The following is a 12,131-nucleotide window of genomic DNA, read 5'->3' as shown; positions in this document are numbered from 1 at the left end:
ACCTACAAAATGTTCAAAACTTCAAATTACAGATTTTCCCTGTCAGTTATTCCCATAGTCTGTAAACTAGGAACCAACACATATAAGGACAACCCCATTAACCATACTAAAAATTGGTACATCATGAAAAAGATAGAAAAAGGAGAGAGATAAGATATGTAGAAAGCATCATTATTCCCTATGTTGCACAGACACGGACACCGACACCGACATGACACGGGCACGGACACGGGGACGGGAATACGGCAATTTTTGAAAAATAAGGACACGACATGGCGGGAATATGACGGTTAAATAATTAATTATATTTTATATCTAGGCATATTTTTTAATATTTTTAGACATAAAATACGTTTATGTCTAGAATTTAAATTATGTAAGGACTACAACGAAGTAAACTAACACCCAAAGTAGTACAATAATATACAATATTTAACTTTAATAAATAAATAAAACTATAGCAGGACACACAAAAACAAAAATCACTAAATTCATAATAAATATTATAATTTATAAGGCAAAACAAAAGGCTGAGTAAAGAAATACATTAACGGTGAGAGTGGGATTAAAAAAAAAAAAAAACGTGTTATAACCTATAACTAAGTAACAGTACTGTGTACCACCAATACCATTCAGTCACCGAAATTGATATCCGAAAATAAAAAAAATAAAAAAAAAAACAGAGAGAGGAGGTTGGAGTCGTCGGACCTGTTGTCCACGTCGAGAGAGACACCGCCAAAAGGGACAGGGCACGGCGTCACTTGATGTTTATGGAGCTCGCCGATCGGCCCGATCTAGCTCTGGCGAGGGACAGAGGGCAGCGGTAGAGGTCAGAGGGAGGGTGGGTTGAGAACTTAAGAGGTGGGTTTCTCAAAATGATTTCTCAGACTCAAAATCTATGATTTTTTTTTTTTTCTTCACTGCTGGCATGTCAGACATGTTGGAGTGTGTTGGAGAAACGAAAAAAAAAAAAAGGACACTCGCCGGACACTGGAATCTGGCGAGTCATACCCATTCCGGTGTCCGACACGTGTCTGACACCGACATGACGCCAAAAATGGCATGTCTGTGCAACCTAGTTTATTCCTATACAAAAATATACCACGTTTTGCATTATGCAATCCCAACAGCACAATGTTTGGTACCATATCTCTACCATGATCCAGATTTCTACAAGATTTATTCCTATACACATAAAGTAACTCACGATCAAGCTATTGCAATTATCGAAGATATAAAGCAATCTTACAAACAGTATAGCTGGATCAATTTTCATGTTTACAGTGCACAATTTCATTAATCAAGATTTTCACATTCATTCATTTGTAAAAAAAAAGCCAAAAGGTGGTGGGAATGGTAATGGAAAGAAACCAGGGAATTGAGGGGGTGACAGGTTGAAAGGCTGAGGTATAGGGGGAAGTAGAGGAGGGATAGGTGTAGGCTGAGTGGTAGGGATGGAGGGGGGGAGAAGGGTAGGTGTCATGGAGGGGGGGAGAAGGGTAGGGGAGAAGGGTAGGCTGAGTGGTAGGGATGGAGAATGAAAAAGATTTAGAATCAATACGAAAGGAACCTATACTACCCCCCCTGACCTGAGGAGAAAGTTTAGGAACAGAGATAGGGAGAGGCACATTGTTTGGAAGAGGTGTGAGTGAAATGGTATTGGTATTGGTTGGTCTAGGCAAAGGAGGTGGATGCACAGGCAAGATATTTTTAGACATAAAATACGTTTATGTCTAGAATTTAAATTATGTAAGGACTACAACGAAGTAAACTAACACCCAAAGTAGTACAATAATATACAATATTTAACTTTAATAAATAAATAAAACTATAGCAGGACACACAAAAACAAAAATCACTAAATTCATAATAAAAATTATAATTTATAAGGCAAAACAAAAGGCTGAGTAAAGAAATACATTAACGGTGAGAGTGGGATTAAAAAAAAAAAAACGTGTTATAACCTATAACTAAGTAACAGTACTGTGTACCACCAATACCATTCAGTCACCGAAATTGATATCCGAAAATAAAAAAAATATAAAAAAAAAACAGAGAGAGGAGGTCGGAGTCGTCGGACCTGTTGTCCACGTCGAGAGAGACACCGCCAAAAGGGACAGGGCACGGCGTCACTTGATGTCTATGGAGCTCGCCGATCAGCCCGATCTAGCTCTGGCGAGGGACAGAGGGCAGCGGCAGAGGTCAGAGGGAGGGTGGGTTGAGAACTTAAGAGGTGGGTTTCTCAAAATGATTTCTCAGACTCAAAATCTATGATTTTTTTTTTTTTCTTCACTGCTGGCATGTCAGACATGTTGGAGTGTGTTGGAGAAACAAAAAAAAAAAAAAAGGACACTCACCGGACACTGGAATCCGGCGAGTCGTACCCATTCCGGTGTCCGACACGTGTCTGACACCGACATGATGCCAAAAATGGCATGTCTGTGCAACCTAGTTTATTCCTATATAAAAATATACCACGTTTTGCATTATGCAATCCCAACAGCACAATGTTTGGTACCATATCTCTACCATGATCCAGATTTCTACAAGATTTATTCCTATACACATAAAGTAACTCACGATCAAGCTATTGCAATTATCGAAGATATAAAGCAATCTTACAAACAGTATAGCTGGATCAATTTTCATGTTTACAGTGCACAATTTCATTAATCAAGATTTTCACATTCATTCATTTGTAAAATGCACTTATGCACATTGAGCATCATGCCTGACTCGCACATTTAAAATTATGTTATCACAAGCATAAGAATTTCCGGTTTCTGACCACACTTCGAATCATTCAACTCGCATCAACTTATAAGTCCCACACAATTACAATACTAAGAACAAGCATTTCGAGCATTCATAGAGGTAGTTGCACAACCTACTTAGAAGACAACCATTCCCCAAAAAATTTGATTGCAAAAGTATCTAGTATTACCACTTACTTAAACATATACATACACTATCCAGTTCTTCACAGGCACACGAGTCTATGAAATTATCCTACTAAAACTCAAAATTAACAGGCACAGCAGATCAAGCAACATTAAGAAACAGTAACACATATATGATAATAAAATTTAACAAAAGACCCACATTATAAATCGTAATAGTTTGAATTTTTGTTTTTTCTACCTCAGCCTTCCCAATTTGATCACACTGCACCATCCCAAATCTCTTTTCCTGCACTCACAATTCAAACTCATCCTCGAGCTTCAATTGCTCGGCTGCAGCCTCTTCCTCCTCATCATCGATCACGAAATATGGATTGTGTGCCTCGGGCTTGAACTTCAACCCTGTAAACACGTAGAATGCGAGTGTGGCTAACTCTCGGCCACCACACTCGTCCAGAGGTACCGATACGAAGTAATAGTCTCCAACGCATAAACTACAACACGCGTGAAGTAAATGTAGCAAATCACAACAATGTAGTACTGCCTAAACAGAGTCAATTTCATCAAATTCACCGCAGCTTTCCGTCAGTCCTCGCGGCTTCTCTGAGATTCTTAATCGACCAAACGATAGGGAACAAAACCGCACAGCAACACACCACATCGACGAGCAAGAAGATCTGCTTCCACGTAACCCAATCTTGCGCGAAGGGACCGCTCTCATCGATCGCGACCTGAGCTATATTCGCCACAACCTGTAAAGGAATCACAATCATCAAAACCTTCTTCTCCTTATCTTGCAAATACGGCTTCAAAAACGACCATCCAGTTCCGATCAAAACGATCAGCGTGAAGAGCGTGATTCCTTTCAAGAAACTGAAGATATAGAACAACACGTCCCAACCGTGAGCGCTACCGGTGCGCTTGATGTACGATTTGTCTTCGGCTTCACAGAGGAGATTCAGAGCTTTGAGAATCAGAACCGCGAGCATGAAGAAATGGATGCGGAACACGGTCAATCGCTTCTTGTACAAGACGGAGATCCAAAGTCCGGCGAGGAAGAAATAGCCCAAGGATAACAAGAAGTAAACCCTAGGTAAAATCGTTTTTCCGGCGGAGAGATAATCTCGCCGTTGACTCTTCCGTCGAGATTGTACATCGCCGATCTCACGTCCATCGAAACCTTGAGCTGGTTCGCGAAACAGTTGGCGAAAACCAGCGTGTACTGATCGGCGTCGGTCTCGATAAAAACTGTACTGAAGCTGTCGCCGTTTTTCTTCAGGTTTGAGAAAGTGAAAACCGGCTTGACCAAATCGGAGAGGAGGGCGCACGTGACTTCTCCGTCTTCGAGTTGCTGGAGCACGTGCATCCATGCGTCTCGGGTACAGAGAAAGAACCCGACTTTTGACAGGTCGGCATTCGGGTCGGATATAGCGATCCAGACACGTTGAGTTCGAGGCGACCCGTGTGGGTGAACCCGAACTCGTCGAATGGAATTATGGGGCGGACGTCGGATCGGATCTGGGTGTTGCGGATCTCAGCGAAGGAGAGGGAAAGAGAGAGGAAGAGAAGGAAGGAAAGAAAAACGGAGCCGGGGGAAAGAGAAAGAGCCATTAGATCTGAGGGCTGAGGTGAGAGAGAGAGAACTCTCAGATCTAAAAGTAAGATTATATATATAGATATATGGTGTTGGATCAAAATCTTTTGATTACCAAAAAAAAATGGTGTTGGATCAATTTGTGAAGACAATAGTTGAACCGACTTGAGAGCAAAGTCTACGGAGGGCTCAGAATTGTGGAAATTGAGGGGATAATTGTTACATCATCTTAAATATACGTTTTAAACAATATCACATGCATTTTTATATATTTTTTTACTCACATATACTTTTAAAAAATTAAAAACTGTTGATTAATCACACAAATCAAACATGCCTTAAATTTTCAACTGTGAGCAAGCAAAGCACCGCTGTATTGCAAATTTCGTGGTAATTGGATAACAGATTTTTGGCTCAATTTTACTTTTCCTCCTCAATGTTTCCACTATATTTATTTTATTTTATTATTTTTTTAGAGGAAAACTATATTTTATTTTAGTCCTTTAAATTTAAATTTTTATAAATTTCTTCCTTAAATTATTCGTTTATTTTAGTCCATCCTTTTCATTGAATTTATTACGAGTCATATCACATTTTTAAGGTGATAGTTGATTAATAGAAAAAAAATAAGTTAAAAGAACATAATGAGAACTCTTAATTTTACAATTTTTTAAAATTAGCCTACCACTTCATGTTTGGGCTCATTACAGTTTGTCATTTAAATTTTTTTAAAATGGTTTGTGTGTGAAGTGGAAGACTAATTTGAAAATGTTGTAAAATTATTATGAATTTTTATTCTATTCTTAAAAGGACTCAATCAATAATACGTATGATGGTCTATACGTATCAAAAATTATGTATAAATTTATGTATACAAGATACATGTATAAATATTTATTAAGACAAAAAAGGCAAATTAACCAAAAAAAAAAACTCCGACACGTGTGTATATAGGATAGGGTTCAAGATACATATAGTGTAATTATAAGCAATGTTACACCATTCAATAATTTGTTATTGAATTCATATTTTAAAAGATTTACTGTTAAATTACCTGTTCTATATGTTCTTAAAATGCTAATCAATTTTTATTTATCATTCAATCCATAAACTCATCTTTTATGCATTATTTTAAACTACAAAAAACTTGAATTTAAACAATTGATTGATAACATGACTATTAATGTTTAATTATCTTGAAATTTTGCAAGCATGAAGAATGCCAAAGATAATATAATCCAAAGGTTGATTTGTTAAAATTTATATTCAATTAAATAATATTGAGTGGTGTAACATGACTTAAAATTACATTAGGTGTAACCTGAACTCAACCCATATGCAACAATGGAATTAAATTAGACTTTTTTTTTTTAATGCATCAATAGTTGAGGGTAGGGGAATTTGAACCTTGAATGTTTTAATTAGAAACACTAAAAAGTGTTAGTTAAGCTACAAGACTATTGTCTAATTAGAATTTGTTTAGAAAAGACCAAAAGTAATTTAATTAAATTGTTTTAGTGTCTAAGTTGTTGTTGTTGTTTTTTTTTTTTTTTTTTTTTAAAGAAAGGATTAGGTTGTGTTTTGTTCTAATAAAGTAAGATATTCATGACTTTCTTATGTTACGGGGTGTCAAAGATTGAATTTAGTTTCCAACCTTGGTTAGAAAGTTGAAAAAGCCTTTCTCCTTTTTTATTGAATTCATATTTTAAAAATTCTACTGTTAGATTGCATGTTCTATATATTATTAACATGCATACTAATATTCATGCCAATCAATTATTATTTATTATTCAATCCATAAACTCATCTTTTATGCATTATTTTAAACTACAAAAACTTTAATTTAAACAATTGATTGATAACATGAGTATTAATATTTAATTATCTTGAAACTTTGCAAGCATGAAAAATGCACAAAAATAATATAATCCAATGGTTGATTTATTAAAATTAGTATTCAGTTAAAAATTATTGAGTGATGTAATATTATTTAAAACTACACTAGGTGTAACTTAAACTCAACTCATACACATATATATGTGTATGTGTGTGTGTGTGTGTGTGTGTGTGTGTGTGTGCACGCGTGTGTGCACAACAAGAGAATTGAATTAGACTTTGTTTTTTTTTTTTTTTTTTATGTTGATAGTTGAGAGTGGAAGAATTTGAACCCTAAATGTTTTAGTTAGAAACACTAAAAAGTGTTAGTTAAGTTACAAGACTATTATCTAATTAGACTTTGTTTAGAAAAGACCAAAAGTAATTTAATTAAAATTATTTTAGTGTTTAGGTTTTTTTTGTTCTAATAAAGTAAGACATTCATGACTTTCTTATGTTATGGGGTGTCGAAGATTGAATTTAGTTGCCAACCTTGGTTAGAAAGTTGAAAAAGCCTTTCTCCTTTTTTACTATTTTATTATTTTTTATGAATAAACCCTTTCTCCATTCCATAGTAATTAAGGTAATCTCAAATCTCAATAACAAGGGTTGTGACTATCACTTACTAAGGTGGTCCTATCCTAGCCAAACAATGAAACAATCAACCATTGATATCAGAAGAGCTAAGGCGTTTTCGAGTTTATCATTTATAGTTTCAATGAAATTCATAAGTGTAGAAATAAGTCGTATCAAATCAAGTTTTTTCCTTTCAACCATCTTTTGACTTTTTATATGCTATATAAGGATTATTACTACAAATAATACTATACCCTATTACCCTTTATGTTGAATATTAATTGTTTGTTGAACCTTGTAAATTGTGTGAAACAGTAAAAGTAAGATGCTTTAAATTATTTTATTTTCACGACTCAAAATCCATAAAGGAATAAAAAGAATAACTACTCTCCACGTCTCAATTGTGCTAAAACAGAAGGAATTACATAACTTTGTAGATAAAGAGTGAGAGACTATCACATATAAGAAAAATCACAAATAGAGTTAAACCAAGCAACATTTTAAATGCATTTTCAAAGAAGAGATGCCTTTTACTTAAGGGTCTTGCGACTAACCTTAGGTGAATGTTTACCAAAAACACAAATCTCCATCTATCTACAAGTGGCAAGACCATGCAGGAGTAATGTCTACCTAATCCTGGAAGGTCAAGAGAGTAACCCAAGTGTAACTATAATGGTCTTAAGGTAGCGAAATTCCAATAAGTTGTAATTAGTTTTTAACTAATATGAAAAAATAATACATAAATAAATAAACATTGTAATAACTAGCATGTAACTCCATGCATATGCATGGATACACTTAAAAATATATAATAAGATGCATAATATAATTCCTATATATATAATTTAAATACTATTGATAGCCATTTTTATATTTTGTAACTCTTTAAAATATTTTATAAGGATATTATTAGGTATAAAATGTAAATTTTCTATATTTTTTTTTAAAAAAAATTATTGTTAAGCACTTTTTTTTTTACGATTCATTTATTCTAGACTCTTTGGTTTTGTACTTAATAACTCACTTGGATGAATATTTATGACGTGATTCCACATTTGATTCTAAAATTAAGAAATAAAACTCTTTAAGAATAAATAATTAGGACACATGGCACAAAATGGGAACTCTAATTTGGAATTTTAATTTGAGTTTCTCTCAATTTCAACTATTATTATATATATAGATTATGTGAAAAGAATATGAAAATTTAAAACTAATTATAAGTGTAGGGTCGGTTTTTGTCGTAGCCCAAAAGATATGGGTTCCCCCAGGCCCAACGAACCCAGAACAATAAATTTGTAAAGAGTGGATCGAAGGTTTAGGCGCTCACCGGCGCGGCAGAGGCATAAACTCCTTTTCTTTTATTGAAAGATACTAAGACCAATTTACAACTGCGGGATGCTCCTCGGACCATGGCCGATGAGGTTTTTCCTCTCTCAAACCCTCCAAAAACTCCTCATTTTACACTTTGCTCTTTTTTCTTATATATCCCTCTTTTCCTCTTCCTGTTGATCATCTATTGGCCTCCCTTCTGACTGTCTGTCCCGTCAGAGGTCATATCCGTGCTCAAGTGGCTCACCCTGATCGATGTTGCCCTGTCAAGGGGTTATATCCCCATTAATGCGGCCAGAAGGGTTAAGTGAGCATATTCAATGCCGAGGTGACAGTTCGCCCAGGGCTTCCCCCTTCTCCGTACTTCTGTTGCCAACGCGTGGTATTGGGCCCTCTTCTCCTCGGATATTCCAGGAATCCTTTGGTAGGGTGGTCCCCATGTTTTCGGGCCATTTGGGCCTGGCTTGGAGTGGGCCAACGCTACCCGATTTTCTGGCCCCACGATAGCCCCTCAAAATCTTGCTGCACGCATCCTTGGGCGGGGAGAAGGATTTTGACATCCTCGGCCTTACCCCCCCCCCCCCCAAAAAAAAAAAAAAAAAAAAAAAAAAAAAAAAAAAAAAAAAAAATCTCATTTGACACCAACAATAATAAAGCCATGTGTTCAAGGAATTCAATTAACTAATTGAACAAACAAACAGGCATTTCAAATTGCTTGGTGTATCTATTCAAGATTTATTTTCTTTGTTTATTATTAGAACACTTTCTTTTTAGTATAACTTATTCTATAAGTGCTACTAAGGTGTTCTGTTCTTCAATCCCCAACTTCCCTTATGGTCTGAACATTGACCTGGCCTTCTTTGAAAATTCCAGACCATCTTGTACAGTTAAGACCTATTAACAATGTATCTATTCCGGCAATCAAAAGTGATACTCAATAAAGCACATTCATGTACATCATATAATTTTTATTTTAGTATTATGTGGCCATGGTGGATATACAAAGAAGTCAGCATGAAAAATGGGGAAAGTTCTAATGTAGTTTGTACTTTTTGTATTGCTTCTCTGCTGCTGCACCCATAACAAGCTTCTTGATGTCATGCTGGGAAATGAGGTCTACGATTCCCTTTTCAATACAGTCCATTTCTGTATATACTTTCTGTGCCCGTACCTAGAATTAAAAAACAGCAAAGCCAATATAAATTAGAAACTCCGCAAATTTGCATTCTCAAAAGGAACTCACTGGACATTTAAGCTATCAATTCCACTCTTAGAAGTTTCTAAAAGTGACTGTCATACCATACATAGCTTCACGGTTTCTGTTTTAGAGAAACAAATTCTTTAAAGCCAAAACAAACTGAACAAATTAACAAGAAAAGTGTATACTAATTAAAAGAGACGGATTTATACCCCCATTTGGCGACAGATAAGAAGGTAATCATCCAGGGTCTTTTGCATTTTTTGCCTTTCATTTTCCCGGTATTCCCTTACGATACTTTCCTTCAGTTTGCTTGCAGGAGCTCTTGCACCCACTGCAAACCAAGAAAAAGGTCAAATAAATTCTCTTTAAAAATAATGAAAACCATTCAATAAAAGTAAAAACCTTTGAGACAAATATGCATCCCTCCATAATGAACAATCTTCAGTCAACTTGGTGTTGTAAATCGATTGTTTAGTCACATTTCATTATATTACAATATCATTAATTTAGAATCACATCCAAATATAAGTTGGAGTTACCAATTTTTTCTTATTATCCAAAATTACAAATCATTTCCTCAGGAAAATTAAAAATCCCTTAATTTTAGAAAATTGATCATGAAGAGGCGGGTCATTATCAAGTTTGTCATTTGGAGTCAACAACAAACCATTGAACAGTGCGACTCCAAAGAGTCATAAAACAATGAATAATCAATTGTAATAGATCAGTCAGACAAATATGTGTGTGTGTGAGAGTGTTTGTGTTATTATATATGTGTTCATAACTTCACATGCAAACTATATATATATATATATATATATAGATAGATAGGTACAGATACAGATATAGATGTAGATTCTGGGACATACTAAAAGGGATCAACTGTGGAGGCTGATGTACGTGAAGGATGCAAATCCTCTTTCCTCCAGAGTTCTGTACAGCCCATAACAGGATTGATTTGCATTCTCTCACATCAGTTCCCAAGGCAACATATATAATATCTTCAAACAAGAAAACCTCTGATGCCTCATGCTTACTTGCCATATTTCCTGGAGCTCCAATATCTAGAAATTTAATACTTAAAATATATAATCAAATGGTTGCACGTAAATTGCAGGCACAAGACAACTCACAACTCACCACCACAGCTATGGTAAGTAATGGAAAACATCTAAAAGTTCACTTCTTATAGGGAACTCGTTCAACACAATCTCACACTACCTCATTAAAGTATAACTCATGCTAATAATCCCCACCTTTTTTTTAATGAATGAAATGTTTTAATCAACAAATTAATACACATAGTATATACAAACGCAGCTTGAACTATAACCAACACACCAGACAAACAAAACAAAAAGTAACCTCTGACACCAGCAGCAAGCACAAGGTGAAAAACACCAAAAGAAACACAAAAACTCAAAAGACAACAAGGGCTAGGTACCCCAATCAAGACTCAGAGATCATCGTGACCACCGGCTTTTATTGTTTGAAGAGTATAAGAATCAGCAAAAAGTGGGGTATCTATATTTATAATGAAGAATTGGAAGATGACTTCGTTGGTTCTTTGAAGTTTCTGAGATGTTACAATAACAGGTTGAAAATATGACTCATTGACTGGGACTATTAAAGGATTGTTTGTCCGGGCTATTTTGTTTGTACACTAGCATGGACCCGGGAGTTGCGCGGGACTAGTTGATGAACTTCATTTTCTTAAATTATCAAAAAATAAATCTATTTTAAAAAAAAAAAAATGAAAAGGAGATCATCACAATACGCGTCTTTTTATATGCTAAAAAAACCTATCACATACACGTTTTATTAATGAAAGGATATCATTAAAAAATAATAATAATGCAAAAAAAGTCAATGCAAAGGAAAAGTGAGATCCGAGTTTGATATGAACATTTATAAAAACTAGTGTACCCGGTGCAAATGCAAGTCCATATTAAAACAATCACAACTATACACGAGTTCAAATTATACCTCGTGTAAGAGTTGAAACTTACATCTTTTTTAAGGCATGAATTTCTAAAATATGTAATGATTTTTCATTATATATATATATATATATATGAGAAATGTTAAAGGCATTAATTTAGGAATTATATTTAGAAATATTTTATTATGAAAATGATAAAACAATAAATGTTATTGAAAATTTTTTATATTTTTCATGAAAGTTGTGTCAAAATTTTCCTATCATTTATTTTAGAGAGATTCTTATCATGGTTTATTAACTATTGCCCTAAGGGCATTCGTTACCTCTAAATTGGATTTGGACTCTTGGCTTTTACCTAGACATAGCAAAATAGGTCAGAATTTGTAGACCTAACCCGATTCGAAAAATATCTGACTTGAACCCGATTTTTTTTTACTCGAAGCAAAAACAGGTTGATACGTGACTTGATCCGATTTTTTTTACGGGTCAACCCAACCCAACCTGGATAACTCGTGACCCGACCCGTTAAAAAAAATTTGTTAAAAAAATATTCAGACTACGTCCTGATACTAGGTGCATAAAGCACAAAGTACAAAGTACCAGAACCAATAGTCAATAGATTATAGATATAGACAACAGACAAGACAAGACAATAACTTCAAATTCAATTTGACTATTTGAGCTTCACAACCAATAAGAGCTTCACAGACA

At 34.9% G+C, this 12,131-nt stretch overlaps 2 protein-coding genes across 2 annotated transcripts; both read right to left on the bottom strand.

The window, feature by feature from the left end:
* Window positions 1-2,917: 2,917 nt before the first annotated feature.
* LOC112034130 (protein CANDIDATE G-PROTEIN COUPLED RECEPTOR 7) lies at window positions 2,918-4,713 on the bottom strand. The gene is given in 5 exon segments (XM_024066916.2): window positions 2,918-3,338; window positions 3,341-3,478; window positions 3,481-4,026; window positions 4,029-4,346; window positions 4,349-4,713. Coding segments are annotated over 5 exon segments (1,308 nt in total). The 5' UTR covers window positions 4,512-4,713; the 3' UTR covers window positions 2,918-3,195.
* A 4,418-nt stretch (window positions 4,714-9,131) lies between these two features.
* Window positions 9,132-10,997, bottom strand: LOC112025328 (U-box domain-containing protein 33). Its single transcript, XM_065767708.1, has 3 exons — window positions 10,348-10,997; window positions 9,688-9,809; window positions 9,132-9,448 (listed from the first exon to the last, which is right to left on the bottom strand). The coding sequence occupies exons 1-3, from the start codon at window positions 10,520-10,522 to the stop codon at window positions 9,311-9,313; spliced, it is 435 nt and encodes a 144-aa protein (XP_065623780.1). The 5' UTR covers window positions 10,523-10,997; the 3' UTR covers window positions 9,132-9,310.
* Window positions 10,998-12,131: the final 1,134 nt, after the last annotated feature.

This window comes from Quercus suber, unplaced genomic scaffold (assembly GCF_002906115.3).
Source record: "Quercus suber isolate HL8 unplaced genomic scaffold, Cork oak 2.0 scaffold_25, whole genome shotgun sequence".
Taxonomy (NCBI): domain Eukaryota; kingdom Viridiplantae; phylum Streptophyta; class Magnoliopsida; order Fagales; family Fagaceae; genus Quercus; species Quercus suber.
Note: the sequence above shows the minus strand (reverse complement) of the source record. Positions and strands in the feature narration are given on the sequence as shown.